Source organism: Candoia aspera, chromosome 2 (assembly GCF_035149785.1).
Source record: "Candoia aspera isolate rCanAsp1 chromosome 2, rCanAsp1.hap2, whole genome shotgun sequence".
In the NCBI taxonomy this organism is placed as follows: domain Eukaryota; kingdom Metazoa; phylum Chordata; class Lepidosauria; order Squamata; family Boidae; genus Candoia; species Candoia aspera.
In genome coordinates, this window is record NC_086154.1 from 152559957 (window position 1) to 152576655 (window position 16699).

The 16699-nt window shown below is 47.5% G+C and overlaps 1 protein-coding gene across 1 annotated transcript; it reads right to left on the reverse strand.

Moving 5' to 3' along the window:
- Positions 1-724: 724 nt before the first annotated feature.
- LOC134490944 (nuclear factor interleukin-3-regulated protein-like) lies at positions 725-14471 on the reverse strand. Its single transcript, XM_063294331.1, has 2 exons — positions 14206-14471; positions 725-3083 (listed from the first exon to the last, which is right to left on the reverse strand). The coding sequence occupies exon 2, from the start codon at positions 2613-2615 to the stop codon at positions 1278-1280; it is 1338 nt and encodes a 445-aa protein (XP_063150401.1). The 5' UTR covers positions 2616-3083; positions 14206-14471; the 3' UTR covers positions 725-1277.
- Between the last annotated feature and the right edge of the window lie 2228 nt (positions 14472-16699).

The following is a 16699-nucleotide window of genomic DNA, read 5'->3' on the forward strand; positions in this document are numbered from 1 at the left end:
GTCAAAGCATAGCTCCACCCTTGACCTGACCCCTCATCAACCTATCAAATGTCCAATACTTGTAGTCTTAAATATTTCACATCCACATGGGAGAAAGATGCAATTCCCCCAATGGTAAGGAAACGATTAAAACTGTAAGTCAACTGTGCTATACAACCAGGGAAGACTTGGAATCCTGAACTCAAATAAACCAAAGCAACTGTATTGCTATTTACTGGCACAAGATGCACGAAACATGTTGTCCTGGTATTGACAGAATTACATTAGCCATCAATTGTTATGGTACTAAAGCTTGACCTTTTAAATTCTACACAACCTGAAAGGGTAACTTCCTTGCACCCTGACCTCTTCAGATGCTACTTTCTGGTTGAGGTGAAATCAAAATTTTCCAGAAGCTCAGTGAAAAGAGCACATTGCTAGACCCTTCTTGGTTGGTTTCAAACCCAAATTAAGATTTCCATATATTTATGAAGAATAATTTGTGGCCTGATGCTGATATTATATATAACTTCTAGGAATGCCACTTCAAATCATTGCTATTTTATTAATTCAGTGGCTATTTTCAGTATAATTTCTGTGGTTTTATTCTCCTTTGTGAAACTCTTGGATGGAAAGGCATAATGCAAATGTACATTGGTTGCCTTTGCAAGAGACAGGTACCCACCTCTTACTCTCTTTGTCAATCTTCCTCCACTCCCAAGTAACAGTCAGCAATATCTAAGCATTTCTCAACATTTTTCTGTAGGTTTATTTTAGTAATTAAAAACACACACAGCTTGGTTTGGCCAAGCAATTTCTGACAGAGAAAATACAGTCACTGACAATCCATTTAGGCATCTCTATTGTGGGTATCCAAGAACCTCAGCATCAGTGCAGGATGGATTGGATGCCAACTTTTGGATGTTCTCTTATCTATCACGATTCCAGAATTGCTGTCAAGTTAGAATACCACTAAGCATTTGCCCAGCAAAACACATCTCATCTACACACTGAATTCTGGAGCCTAGAAAGCAGGGGTCCCATCACCCACTACACCTTAGTAATTCCACAGTCTTTTTCTGAGGGAGCCCCACCCTACCCCCCATGTTCAACCGACCTGTCCTCTTTTGCCATCTCATGATCCCTATTCCCCCAGATTCTGAAGCCAGCGGGTCCCAGTCAGTTATGGCCCTCTTCTCCAATGCTCATCTGGCCATGTAGAATTCCTTTCTTGTACCAAAGCCCAGTTCCGTTTCTTCTTCTTCCTTCCCAAATCTTTATCCATACTGAGGTCTTCTTCAAGTGGGCCTGGGGCCATCATCATGACAAGCATCCTCCCACCTGCTGACATGGTCCTTTGAGACTGAGTTATCTGAGGGGAGCCCTGAGCCATGACACAAAAGTCTTTCCAGGTTGCCACTGGAGGTGGGGGGCTCATTCAGAAACAAGGCTTGCCGCACCAAGACTGACATCTCCTCGTGTCGGTCACTGTCCCAGTCTGAGGCCGCTGGGGCTTCCTGGCAGCAGCCGGTTGGAGCAGGGCTAGAACTGGGGAACGATTCATGAACTCCACTGCTGTGCGCTCTGCATTTGAGCCGAAGCTTGTGCGGGAGAGCTGCGGTCTTCACATCGGGATGGGCATCCAATGGCATGGGGAAGGGAGCAGAGGAACATCCCCAAGTGGGTTCTTCACCTTCCTCACTGGAGTAACCCTCAAACGGAGACCTAGGCTCTTCGACTTTCCTCACATGCTCCCCCTCCAAATACGTGGTGGGAGCACTATAGTGCTGGGTCTTTGAGCAGCACCCTGAGTGCGTCCGGAGCTCCCCTGGTGGGCAGTGGGGGTCATGCCCCCCGCAGCGGCTTTTGGAAGCCTTGCTCACACAGCCTTCTGCCTGCTCTGCCTCTTCAGGAAGCAAGGGCTGGGGAGGGGCCACTGCAGTAAAGCCATTGGCACTGAAGAGGATAACACTGCGGGGAACCGAGCCCTTGGGCTCTGGGTAAGGCTGCAAGGGGGCATCCCCGTAAACACGATGGATGGCCTGGGCCTCCTCAAGCGTCTGGGGTAGAGGGCTGTCCCGGGATGAGCCGTCAGACAGGTCAGAGAGAGAGTCCCGGGGGGAATACTTGGCTACCGATGCACTTACGCTATCCCGGCTTGACTGCTCCGTTTCAGACGAGTCCTCAGAGGGTGGGGCTCGGGACAGGGGACTGGAATACAAACCGCTGTTGCCAACACCGTACAAGTGTGCTGGGGCATTGGCACTGGCAGTGCTCAGCTGCTGGCTCTTCTCCATGAAGGCAGTCGTGCTGATGAGGCCAAAGCGCAGTTTTAGCTGCAGCAGCTCTGTTTTCAGCCGCACGTTCTCCTCATTGAGTGCCAGCAGCCTGTTCTCCAGGACCAGGTCATTGAACCGCCGCTTCTCCCGGGAACGCTTAGCAGCCTCGTTGTTCTTCCGACGCTTCTCCCAGTAGCTGGCATCCTTCTTCTCATCAGAGATGAACTCTCGCTTTCGCCTACAGTTGGCATTTGGCTTGCTCTTCAGGGTTCGGGCTCGCTGAATAATGCTGTTGTGGTGGAACTCAGGAAAGTTCCCGGCCACACATAATGTGGGGGAGTTGAGGCTCTCCATCATGGGGTGGGAGGGGGCAAAATGTCCAGATGCCCTTTGTCTGTCGCTGGAATATTTCCCTCAGAACTGTGGCTGCTGTTGCTCCTGCTGCCCCACAGGATGCTTCTTCCCAGCTATGCCCCCAAAACGGTTACCAAGCTGTGTTGCCAGGGGAGCTACATCCACTATGGCTGTGAGCTGTCCTCCAGTTGCTACAGTCGGATGGGATCTGGGCTCCCATCAATGGAAAATGAATTGTCCAATACGAGGAGACCATCTTCCAAACCCTGGCCGAAAAGGGACTGTCTCCAGATTCCTTGGGATGGTTTTGCCGTCCTCAACCTTCAGTTCAGTAAAACCAGAGTGGCTTTGCTGCCAAAATCCTGCAGACAACAGGAGCCGGGATGTGGCTGGACAGAGAGTCCAGGGAAGAGTCCAGGGAAGAGAGTCAACAGCAACTGCCGGGTCAGGCCCAGAAGGCAACAGAAACGCCTAGGGAGGAAGGATATAAAAAGCGGGTGTTACACTTCTGCCTTGTGCTGTCACACACCTCAGGGTCTGTTTACATAATCCAGCAGGTTCAGACAGCATCCCCACAGCCCTTGGGTTACATGGGCCACACCCCACATTCCAGCTCCCCTCAGAAAGACATGTGTGGCTGCCTCCAGTGGGGGGAGGGGTACCCTGCTCCCCAAAGCAGAACTACATCCAGCTGTAATTTCTGCTTGGCACCCAAAATGTATGCCCCACATTGTCCCACCCCCCAGACCCAAAGCATGCCACACCCCAGAGATGCTGCACCCACGTTGTGATCTCTGCCAAACATACAAGAGAAAAACTACTTTTCTAATTGGCATACACCAAGGAAAGACAAAGGAACCACATTTGACCTTTTCCAGAGGTCTCCCACACAGAGTGACACTCATTATATCCTCTTAAGGTCCAACTCTCCTCTTTCAAGCCCATCTTTCCCCTCCGAGATGTCTGCACACAGACATGCCCATATGGACAACGCCTCTCTGATATACCCAAAATGTGCCATTTACTCCCATTTCATTCACAAATGTACTCTCTCGCTCTCCCCCTCACACGCATACACAGAAAGAAAGAGAGAGAGAGAAAGGGAAGGAGAAAGGGAGAGAGAAAGAGAGAGAAAGACAGCCCCTCACTTCTCAAAACATGGGGAAGAAGGGAAGGAAGAAGAGCGGAGGGAGATTACAATAAGTGGATCCAGATCGGGATTTTTAACCTTGAAGCCGACAGATCCAAGGCAGACAATCTTCCAGCCCCCTTTTGACTGCTGAGGAATAGGCCAGCGAGCCAGACCGGTTGTGCAAAGAACACTCTCCCAACCTTCTTGCCACCATGACACATAGATAGGAATGCTGAAGCTCTCCTTCCCGAGAAGGAAAGGCCATGTGTACAAAGTGGCACGCACGCTCCCCCATGATGATGGCACCCCCCTTTCTTTTCACTGCATGTGATCTACGCGCACCAGGCACAGGCAGCAGGAATATAGGTCAGTAAACACTGAATATTTATCAAGCTAGGCAGTCAAAACAGGTCTGATGATTATGGATTGCACAACATTTCCAGAAAAGAGAGAGAGAGGCACAGCGCCAACAACCTACTGGCCTACAAACTGTTTCTTTACAAAGAAATAATAGCAGCAGGGAGGCAGAGAAGACAATATTGGGGACCAATGGGAGAAAATACTGCTAACAATTGAGGCCCCACCCGCGCAGCCTTCTTGATAACTAATCTGTTCCCTGATCAGCCTTCACTAACCTAGCCAACTTAGTGTAAGGGCTAAAATTGCTCCAATTTCCAGCCAGATTCAGCAGTCTCGGTATCTTTTATGGTGCCAGGATTTCTACAGAGAAAGCCATGAATGCACTGTCACTTGCATTATAGAGCAAGTGTAAATATTTTGTGAGTTTTTGTAAAAAATACAAATTTGCCACTTGTAATTACCTGGGTGGAATTAAAATACACGTACAGAGAGAAAATATTAATCTTCATGTTGATATTCGTGTTTTATCCAAGCATCTTCATATACCAAGCATTTCTTTTTTCAAACCTGGACATTTCTTCTACAAGCTATCCCCCCCTGTCCTTGCTCCCCACCTTACAAAAGTTCTTTCATGAACAAAAGAATGCAGCACAAAGCCACAAGGCCCACTGCATGCATTCCAGATAGAAAAGTACATTTACGCAGCAATTCCTACTACTGCCATACCAAACAACCAACTAGACAGAGAAAATGCAGATCTTCAGAGAGCAAAGATCAAAGGGAAGGATGGACTGATATGATAGAACCCCTCACTAAAAGTGGGGATCAAATCTTAGAGTCTGTCAGAGTGGGCAGCTATAACAATTTTAACTAGTAATAATCACTACTACTGCTACTACTGCTACTACTATACGTATGTACAGGAGAACCACAAGATTCTCAGTGTTACACTGGAAATTCACAGACCTCAGAAGATGCTGGTCAACTCTCCCAATGATTGCCCCGCAAAGTGGGAGGCAATACTGATTGTAGAATGTCACCATAAGAACCATTCCCACATATATAAGTGTGAGGATGAGAAAAAGTGGTTCTGTTCTCATCACAGTCATTACATTCTTTACCACAAAAAGATGGTTGATCAACATGGGAGAAGAGTCAGGATTTCCAGTCTGCTTGGCCTTTTTTACTTTACCTTTTACCTTATTTTATTTTGTCTCTCCTCCCAACTCCATCATCTGGTGCTGAATCAAAAGCGTGCAACTGCTATCATTTTGTGCTGTGGTGCACCGAGTTACCTGCCTGCCTAATTCTCTTTGATGCAATTGTCCTGGGCCTGACTGAGAAGAGCAACATCCTCCCTCCAGCTCCACATATTATTTCCTTGCCTTGACCCAGAATGAGAGTTTTCTGGCTAAGCCCAAATCCCACACCCTGATCTGCCTGCAGGGCCCGGCCTCGTGTCTCGGACGGCACATGGAACTTCTACTAAGCTGGATTGGGTGTGTGCAACCGGGATCCTGCAAGCTTGGGCATGAAGAGGAAGCTGACCTACTTCTCCGTTTGCGTCACTGCCTTGGGGCAGTAGGTCTGATAGCCTGCAAAGGAGGTCAGAGAGAAGGACTGCCGCTCACTTTGAGCCCTTGGCTTAGGAGGAGCTGGATCTTACCAATTTGATGCAGTGTAAGAACAAAAATAAAGTTGTATTGTTACATAATAGCAGCAATCAAAAGCAAAGCAAAAGATAAGAGTGCATCAGAACTGGTACCAAGTGCTTTGCATTCACAAAAATGTCACGGGCAGTCTTTCAAATTAAAGAGTACAGTATAACCTTTGGGGAGGCTGCTGAGTCTTGAACATTTTCACTTTAAAAGTCAAGTTCTGTTTGGGGATTTCCTCTAATAAAGGCAGAATGGGCCGAAGTTGTTGGGCACAAAGGAAAGTAATACAAGCATGCAGTAAAATTAACAGTGCAGTAAAGTTCTGTAAATCAAATCTGACTGTAAGCAGAAAAGCACACAGGACAGGACCGATTATCAAAGCAACAAGCCCATACATCCAAAACTACATGCATGTTAGGTTTACAGAACACATTAGACCAGCTTACATGGGACAAGGTAGTTTGTGATTCAACATGTTGTAGGAATCCGGTGTTTATTATAGCTGTCATGATAAACTATAACATGATTTATTAGTTTGGGCACAGCATGATATGTGAATACAGCAACTGTGCTTTGCTGGCCCAGATTTAACTGAGTGTGTTGTGAGAAGTGAGAATGCAGCCGTAATGGCTGTAAGGACTACACAAGCATCTGGGATTAATAGGTACTGGGGCACTGGAAGGCTCTGGCCACCTTTCTTGGATACAGCCTGACACCATCACAGGAAGTCAGAACTGAACTTTTAAACTTGCCTCTATAATGCCATTTCTTTGGCAAAGAATATCAGCTAGATTTGTGCTGGGAAAAACTCCTGTTCAATTCCTACCCATCAACCCTCTCTTTTCAAGGCCCTGAAGCAAAGCCAGTCAAAGAGAGCACTTTCTTTCCTGAACAACTGGTAACCCTAATCAGTCTTTTGGATGCTGGGCTGCCCACACAGAGGATCTAACTTGGTCGAGGGATGCCATCCTCATTATTACAGGTAACTTCCAGAAGGAAGCTCTGTTTGTATGCTGCAGGAAAAAAATAGCCTTTGGTGCTTCAGAAACAAACAGATTTATTACGACATAAGCTTTCCAAATCCAGATCCCACTTTATTAGCTGCCTGATGTATTATTTGTGGATGGTATGCACACCCACCCACACCCACCCATCCACCCCCTCTTAAGATTCTTCAAATCTGTTTAGAGAAGCTGCCCAGATTCCCACAGTCAACTTCACTGTCCCTTCACTATCCCAGTCCCCAGCAACCACCTGGCTCCCAGAACCTAACTGGGTAATAAGTTTCTGAACCAGACCAGGTTCAGAACCAGTGCTGCGATGGCAGTGCTAATATTCCTATGGGTTTGTTTGGAACAGATTTCAAGATACTCAGTTAATCCCAAAATCCCCTGTAAAGGGCAAGCCACTGCTTCCTCCTGGAGGGATGCTTCGCTTTGCTTTGCTCTGCAGATTCCTTCCCTTGACTTGCACCTTCCAAACTATAACTCCCCCACCCCTGCCGTCCCAGGTTCCCTCCCTGCAGGGCTTCCTACACAACTGCTTCGTGATGTAATAGCTGTTGCAGATCGTGTCTCCACTTTCCAAGCAAGAATGTTCTGTTCCTGTCAGGTCTGGAGCTGAGCCACCACCGTTCAGCTGCCTGCTCCCCATTGCTTTCCACATCTACTCTACATTCTGCATAATCAATTCCATAATCCATATTGCTGAGTTGCCATTTTCCCCAGGGTGGGGGGCACCTTCTGGCAAGCAGCTCAGCAGGCAGAAATTTAGCTAACGCAGGTTAAAATGCTGTGATGAGAGGACGGCCCAGCTGAATGTTTGCCATTCCAGTAGTCTGTCCCAAGTCTCAGTCAGGAAAAAACCAAAAACCTTCCGTATGGGGTGGGGAGCAATAGGAGGAACTCTCCAATCTGTGTTGAACAACAGAGGGTTTCCAATGGTCCTGTGGGCAATGGAAAAAGTGACAGGATGCCTCAGGACTAAGTGCCTAGAAAGCTAGGCAGAAATATCAAGATGCCAACCTGGAGATTTATTCTCAGAAAGTGGTGGACAGCCAATCTGGCCTGCAGAAGTAAAGCAAGTGTACAGCTTGCTGGTAAAGGTCAAGTGACTCAAAAGGTAGCGATTGTTAGGGAAGCTCATCCCCAGGCAAAAGTTAAACATTATAGGAAGCACCCTGCAAGCATTAGAAATGGGTCAGAAAATCTAGGCAGATTGAGCATGAGTGATCTAAAGAGTCTGGATGACAACTTTTTGTTGTTGTTGTTTATTCGTTTAGTCGCTTCCGACTCTTCGTGACTTCGTGGACCAACCCACGCCAGAGCTTCCTGTCGGTCGTCAACAACCCCAGCTCCCCCAGGGACGAGTCCGTCACCTCTAAAATATCATCCATCCACCTTGCCCTTGGTCGGCCCCTCTTCCTTTTGCCCTCCACTCTCCCTAGCATCAGCATCTTCTCCAGGGTGTCCTGTCTTCTCATTATGTGGTCAAAGTATTTCAGTGTTGCCTTTAATATCGTTCCCTCAAGTGGGCAGTCTGGCTTTATTTCCTGGAGGATGGACTGGTTTGATCTTCTTGCAGTCCAAGGCACTCTCAGAATTTTCCTCCAACACCACAGTTCAAAAGCATCGATCTTCCTTCTCTCAGCCTTCCTTATGGTCCAGCTCTCGCAGCCATATGTTACTACGGGGAACAACATTGCTTTAACGATGCGGGCCTTTGTTGTCAGTGTGATGTCTCTGCTCTTAACTATTTTATCGAGATTTGTCATTGCTCTTCTTCCAAGGATTAAGCGTCTTCTGATTTCCTGACTGCAGTCAGCATCTGCAGTAATCTTCGCACCTAGGAATACAAAGTCTTTCACTGCTTCTACATTTTCTCCCTCTATTTGCCAGTTATCAATCAAGGATGACAACTAGATGGCAGTAAGAATTAAAGCAGGGCAAGCCACGGTGTATAAACAGAGAGCAAGGCCCACTCCCTCTTCGCACTGAAGATGTTGCCTAGTCTGGCAATGAAACGTCTGCAAGAAAACGACAAGGCTCAGAGAGCACCAAGGACTCCACAGAATTAAAGTTTTATCTATCTCATTTCTGCCACCTAGTGATTGCCTAGATTTTTGCAACCCAGATCTGGTAGCCCTAAAGGAGCTGCTGTTAAGACTTGGGCCTCTGTGTTTCAGTTGACCATAATCATCCTAACCAAGCCACCTTGTTCTGACCTAGTTATATTTTTCCCTTACATTTAGCACCCAGGGACCATAACAATAACATAGTGATGTCAACCAGATTGGTGGCCTGTATTTCTTTCTTTCTTTTTTAATAGAAGGGGTATCTGAAGGGATTATGGTTCAAGCTACGTAAAATCTATCCAAATGGTTAATGTATCTCCTTTCTCTGATTTCTCTCTGCTATTCGGCAGTGCAACCCCAGGGAAATATAGGTCAGCACAGCAGAGCTTTGTGGGCAACAAGCACCCTACAGGTCATGAAATCTCTCCCTACCCCCCCACCCCCACCTGCAATATACATGACACACATTCACATCTCAGTGTCAAATTCCATCCTTCTTGAGCCTCCTTTCGACAGTGGCCCTGCCCAACTTTCCAGAAAAAGCCTGAACAAATGACGTAGGACAATGAATGGCCCAGAGCCAGCTACTCCCAAATTTGGTAACACCTTTTTCATTCTGCACACAGTAGAAAGTAACCACTCCTGTTATGATTGTGACATTTTTTTCATTCCCCATTGAAGCTCATCTTAGTAGTAGAACTCCTAAGACCACGGCTCTACGTAGCTTTGATTCTATCCATGCCAATAACGCCCAAGTGAATTGAACTGCAATGTGTTTTCAGGCTTCAGTTTACACGTTTCCGACAGCATCCTGACACATGGACCTGAGCAGGGAAACCTTTCTGAAATGGAGATGAACCACTGCAGAAAGCTTTCCCTACTTATTTTCTATGGGTTCAGCTGTTGTTTAACAATAAAAGAGTAGACAGGGTTGCCAACTAATCAAAGGGAAAAATAGCTTGGCTCCCTGTTTTGCCTTTTAAAAACAGTTTGCTCTGCACAAAATCATCAGGCAGTTTTGCACACACGGAGTGAACCCTTGTTGCTTGCTGTGGCTGGAACTCAAGTTGCTGTTAAATGCATTTAATTAGAGGGCTGATTTTAAAAAAAAACCATACGAATTACCCAACCTGCTATCTAATGCCAACCAAGCTTCTAGAATTTAGATTTCACAACTGTCTTTGCCACTACCACCTCCCATTGGATGCCTTCAACTCAGCCCCTTGTTTTTGCAAAATCTTGGCCAGCTAAGCTGAGTTAAGCATCCTGAAGCAGGCAGAGAGTTTCTAAAGCAAAAATTGCTCAACCCTCTACAATCATTCTGTACTACACATTAGCATGTATCTACACCCTTACACAGACTGTCTGTGAAATATGCATCAGGCAGTGTGGGGTAGTGGTGAAGATGTGGGTCTAGGAGCAAGAAGACCCAAGTTCTAGTCCATCCTCAGCCTTGGAAACTCACTTGGTGACTCTGGGTCACTTTCTCTCAGCCCAGCCTACCTCCCATGGTGCTTATAGTGGAGCAAAATAAAATGAGGGAATGCTTTGTACATTATCTTGTCCTCCTGAACGAAAGGAAGTATAGAATAAATAAATGCCCCCATGGGTTTATTTACTGATTCCCTGAAGAACTTTTGTGGGATGTCTTGAACCCAGGTCGAGTTAGAAGTTTCACACAGCTACTGAAATGTCTTGTAATGTCACCTTAATGCTTGTCTCTATGGAGCAACTGGGGCATCAGTGCTTAGTGCACGGGAAGGGAGATAAGGAACATCTATACAAGGAATGAAGAGGAGGGCCCTAGATCTCTTTTTCCCTGATTTTCATTTTGGAAGATAAATAATGAAAGCTAATAAAAGAGAATGGGGGCTAAAGATGGGCAGAACAAGAGGTTTCATCTAGAGCAGGGTTTCTCAACCAGGGTTCCATGGAACCCTAGGATTCCATGAGAGGTCACTAGGGGTTCCCTGGGAGATCACAATTTATTTAAGAAATGATTTCAAATTTGGGCAACTTCACATTAAAGAGGTGTCATACTTTGCTTTTAGCTTAAGAACATGGTTACTGCATATATACAGGCCTACACATGAAATACATATAATAATATTGTAGCTTGTGGCCTATATTTGAGCCTGAATGTGCAGGGGTTCCCCAAGGCCTGAAAAATATTTCAAGGGTTCCTCCAGGGTCAAAAGGTTGAGAATGGTTGTTCTAGAAGTTTGATAGCCAAACACCTGCCTGATTCCTATGTCTGCACAGAAAGCAGGTGAAAGGAAACAAGTATTACCTATCAAATGGATTATATGGAATCATAGCCCCTCCTATTCTATGCTTTGCCTCCAACCACAGTATCACAGGTTCCATTCAGCAGCGTGGATGTTTCTTGCCAGCCCCGCCTCTCCAGCAAAGCCTTCCATTCCATTCCACTTCACCCAGGATCCATGATCAAGAAACCTGATTAGCTGACTAACTGTGGGCATAGACTGGGAAGTCCTGGGTTTAAATTCTGCTCATCCATAAAGCATACACTGAGTTCAAGCCAGGTGTAATGGTACGTGGGAAAGACTTGGGAGACGGGGTGACAAAATGCTGCCTAGGGAATGGTCAGATAAGAGAGGGCATAGCCTGCAGCTGGAGAGTGGGTGGGACAAGAGGCTCAGAAGGGACTCTCCCTAGTTTCTCTGGCTGTAAAGCAGACGGTGGGAGAATTGTGCTTCAGACTTGCAAGATTCTGTTAATATAGCCTTATAATAAAGTCGAATTATCTCATCTAGTTGTGTTTCCTGTCTGGTCTACCTGGGAAGGCTGATACCAGGCACTCCCCAAACTACCTTCAAAGGCTCTGGCGAAGATAAAATTGGTGGTGGGATGGGGGAAGTGCTGCAAGCATTGCCCTGAGCATCTTGAAAAAAGGGTAGTATATACTGTAAATCTGATAAATAATATTCGCATGCTTAGAAGTCAGATTGCCAAAAGCATGATTGAAAGAGGGATTTTTGTGTCCTTGAAATATGTCCATCTTAAGATCAACTGGATGGGATCAGTAATATGGATCTGAGAAGTGCAGGTTATTCTACATTAATATGGTAACCACATCTACCAAGTTCACCCAACCCCTTGTGTGTATTTATCCAGCTGAATTTATGAACTCTAGAGCTTGCATATGACTCTGCAGATAGCAGTGTTCACAGCAGATGGTGATGACACCACATGATGACATAGGTGCAATGCTGTTATAGTGCAAAGGCCTTTACTGATTTGTCTCCCTGGCCTGATGTGGGTATGTCGGATGCAGCATCCTCACACAGACATACCATCATTTGCGCTCACCACACACTGGGGACTACCTCGTATAAAGACATTTAATTAATTTGTGACTCACTATAGTGCGTGAATCCAGAAAATGAGTTAAGCCTTGTTGCAAGCCTATTGTGTTTACTTTTGTAGAGGAGGAGGATTTTATGTTTGATTTGCTCAGTGATTCTGTTCATCCAAAATCAGTTAGTTGCACACTACATATTAGACCTATCAGTGTTTCAAATATTTCTGAGTAACACATCATTTTTCTTCAGACTGGATGGTAAAGATAAGTTTTAAAAGGACATGTAAAAGCAGTTTAAATTTAGAAACATTAAGTGTTATACAAAACATAAAAATACATTAAAATGTTCTTGTGTCCCTTTTAGAAAGGAAGAAATGTGTCGCATTAGAGGTGGACTTAATTCTATACAACAGAATAGAAACAATTTGGTGTTCTTCTGTACGCAACACCCCCTCTTCCCCAACCTGGCACCCTCTCTCCAATTATATTGGATTACAACCCTCATCCCTCCTGCCTGACAGACATGAACTGGGAACAGGACAGCAGGAGACCCAGTGTGTGCCTAAAGGGTTGGACTAGAACCAGGTCATGGAAGCCTACCGACTCTTAGCCGAGCCTATCTCACAGGGTAGTTGTTATAGGAATAAAAATGGAGGAAAGATGGGGCATAAATTTAACAAACCAGTGGAGCTGTAGTAGCATATCTGGAAAAGATCAGGTTGAACAAGAATGTTGTACTTTTGCCTGCACTGACAGATTTTGGATTTTTAAAAAAACTTTTGAAAGTATATGCGATGTACCCTGAGTGGGATAGTTGAACCCTTCATTTACTCTCTTTCATTTTTATCCCCTGAGAAGCAGAGTCGGGATTTCCTAACCAGTCAAACAGTAAGCAAGCTCTGTTAGGCAATCCTCCTCATTGTGCATTTCTAGATCATAACAAATTCCACCTACTTCATTGATCTTTGCAAGAATCATCGTAATCAGAAGGAACCAGAGGCCCACCAGAAAGTGGTCAGTGGCCTATAGAGATACCATTGGACCTTCTCTCCCTTGCCCAGCCTATCCGAGGCTACAAGGTTTTGTTTACTTGCATGGCCACAGGCACCCATTATGGAGTGAGGGGTGAAACCTTGCTGGGCCAACCAGTCACTGGATTACAAACTTCCTGTTCCTTATTTCCTTTCCTATGGTCAGGCAGAGAATTTCATTTAGTGAAGAAAGGGAGGAACACTTTCTGGCCTTGTTCCTGCCTTTCTGGTCATACCTCATGCCAAGCTAAATGTGTGTATCCTTGATAATGTGGCAGAGGATCTCTAACATGCTCAGAGGCAATCCGACATGCTGAGGCTGCGAATCCCAAAGCCAAGAGCAGGTTTAAGGGTCTCTGTTAATAAGCCTCTGAGCCCCAGCATATTCAGATCGCCTTGTCAAGGCAAGCCAAGGTACATGTCACTGTTCCCCTGTCGCTCTTCTGAGCAAGTCAAGGGCTCCGTCTTGAAGGCGCCGCCCCCGCCCCCCAGTTCCCGAACCTCCTCAGCTTGGCTGCCTCGCACAATACCACGACACACTCTCGCCCCATCCTAAAAAATGTAGGTCAGTCTGGAAGGGAGGGGAAGAGCTGAAACGTATATGTTGTTCTGTGCAAGAAGAGATTTAAGGGAGGGGGAACCGCACCTCGGGCCCACCCAACAAGGTCTCCTACACAGGGCCCCTCGGCCCCTCCTCCTCCCTCCGCCGCGCAGCACCGCCGTCCTTTCCAAGCGCGGGTCTGCTGGCGCGGAACTTCCCCGACTCAGCCGGGCGCGTTCAAGGGCTACTCTGAACGGGGCTGGAGGGAGGGACCAGAAGCCCAGCAGAGGAACAGCGCCGCATGCCTACTGCCCGCCATGTACCTTGCCCGCAAACAAAGCAGACCCGCGCTCGTCGACAACTCCAGCGCGCGGAACAAACCGGCCTCTCCCGGGAGACCCCAAAGCCGGGGGGCTGCAGTGGGGGAAGGGCGGGGGCAGAGGGGCCGCCGCAAGGCGTCCGCGTGAAATCACCTCTTCCAGGCGCGCCTCGGCCACCTCTCTAGAGAAGAAGCCGCCTCTCCAGCGGCAGAAAGGAGTCGCCGGGCTGGCCTCGCCTTGCCGCCGCGCGTCTTTCGCGAGCTTTGCTGCCGCTGCTGCCGCCGCCGCCGCCGTCGCCGCCCTACTTCTTTCCCCAGGCGAATGTGTGTTAGTAGGTCAGCCGGTTGCATAAGCGCTGCTAAGCGCCTCCGTCACGCTCCCGAAGTCGCCGCACAAAACAAATCGAGGGGAGGAGCGGGGAGAGGCGAGGCGGGCGAGCGGGCGAACGAGGGAGGCTGGGCCGGAGCCAGAGGAGCGAGCGGAGAGCCACGCGGGAGGCGCTGTCGCGGCTGCTGCTGGGGAAGGGACGGAGCCAGCCAGCCGCTCCCTCCTCTCTTCTCCCGCTCGCGTTCAACTCTGGGAAAGAGGCTGACCGTCGCTCTGGTCCCAAAGCCGCGCGGAAAACAAGCGCGTCCGCACCGAGTCCGACCGGCCGCTGCGCTGCTCGCAGGTTCTTTCTCCAAGGAGCTTCCAAGTTACCCGCCTCCGTTCTGACCCGACCTGCTGACGTGTAGCGAGGGCGAGGGCTTGAGCGAAGGGGGAACGGCTCCCTGTCCGGCCGGGCCCTCGGGGGCTCCGCGGTGCCAAGGCTCGCCAGGAGCAGCCAGCGCCGAAGCTGAAGGCCGGACCTCGCCGCTTGCGCGAGAAGAACAATAGCTTAAATCAAGGCCTCCGGCACTAAGCGAGGCAGGCGACATTTCCTACCGGCTAAAAAAGAGGAGGAGCGAGGGCAGCCAGGGAGAGCGCTGAGCTGAGCCTGGAGTCCCGATACCCCCATACCTAGAAAGATCCCCTGGGCTTTGTCCTCTACTTTAACAATCATAACTTTCAGGGCTTAATCCTGATGTTGAAATGCTGAGGCACCCAGTCCATCCATCCCAGCTTTGGAAAAAGGTTGTGCTAGCCAAGGCAGGGGGTCCGAATCAGCTGGAAAACGTCGGGAAACGGAAGAGACGCAACTGCATTTAGTTAAGAAAAGCGCTTCTTTCTGTCTCCCCCATTTTGAACTCAGGAAGAGGGTCCCTGAACTTCCATGACCTTCAGCCCCCACTCCAAATGGGCACAGCACTGTACCCATGTATCATGTACAACTAACCCGATCCCGGTATTACGGGAGTGTGGGGGAGAGAATAGAGCACCATGCGCTGTCTTGGAGAGCCAGCGAAGGTAGAGGGGAAGGAGGTGAGGTGACAGAAGCACCAATATGCTCCCTTCCTTCCTCTGCAGCCTTGGGGAGTTGCTTCGTGAGTTTTAAATCTCAGCTGGTGGGTGGAAAGTGCCTCCCAGTCTGTCTGCGACAGAAGCCATATGCTTCCTCTCAGTGCTGCACACAATTTCAGAACCCCTGTTCCCTTGATCCTGAAAAATAAAAATTGAGCTAGGCTCATAGACGTGCCCAAACTTGAAGAGGCTGTGATAACTTCTGTGTGCTGGCAAAGGTACATTTAATTATATATGCAGACATGCACAGATATGAACTGGCTATGAAGACGTATGTGTGTCTATAGTTTGTTGTTACAGGATATGCACTATGTAACAATAGAGAAATCCCACCCACCCCCTTCCAAGGGGAATAGGGGAAATCATACAAAGTCCCATACAGGGAGCGTTAATGTAACATTTGTATCTCTCTGCTCCAAGAGGTTAAGGGAAGGTGGACTGTATATACCATTCTGATAGATAGTTAGATGGAAACTGAAATTGCTCATTAATGGGAATTCTAAAAGTTATTTCAGCTGAGCAGAGGTTGTGGTTCATGGGACATAGCACTTAGCTGTATCCAATTGCCTTTAACAAATACAGCATATTAAGAACATTTGTTGTGATTATACTATAAAGCTCTACATTTTTTCTCTCTAAAAGCCATCTTGTTTGATATTTTTAAAAACCACGCTTTGGTATAAATTATCCTTCCAAGATTGTTTACGTGGATCTGTAAGATAACGTACAGTAAGAATAAACAGAATTATCAGTACTGTATTAAAAATTAAAGCAGCGCATAGAGCAATATATCAGATAAGCCAATTAGCAAAACTTTGCAGTAGGTAAAAAGCTACTGCTCATCCAGAGCCAATTTGGGAGGCCTTTAGAGTCCATCATGAAGGAGGAGGGACAAAGGCTTCCCTTGACAACAGAGTTGTGGACCCAGTGGATTGGCAGCTTCCTCTCTCCTGCCCCTGAAACTTCCTGTTTGTGAGTCCCCCCTCTGCCCCTCCCTGTTTGCTGAGGGTACTATTTTAGTCAAGTTTTCGAGGGGTGTAATTGGGGAAACGATGGAGCTGATGACCCTCATGGGAGAAAAGTAAAAAAAGGCGCTTAGGAACAACCCCGTGAGTGGGTCAAAGCTTCTCCCCCAGGGTGGTGGGTAAGCAGTAATATATTTCTGAGCTCCGGAAGTCTGGTTTTGCAGGAAAGGATTGGAGAACGT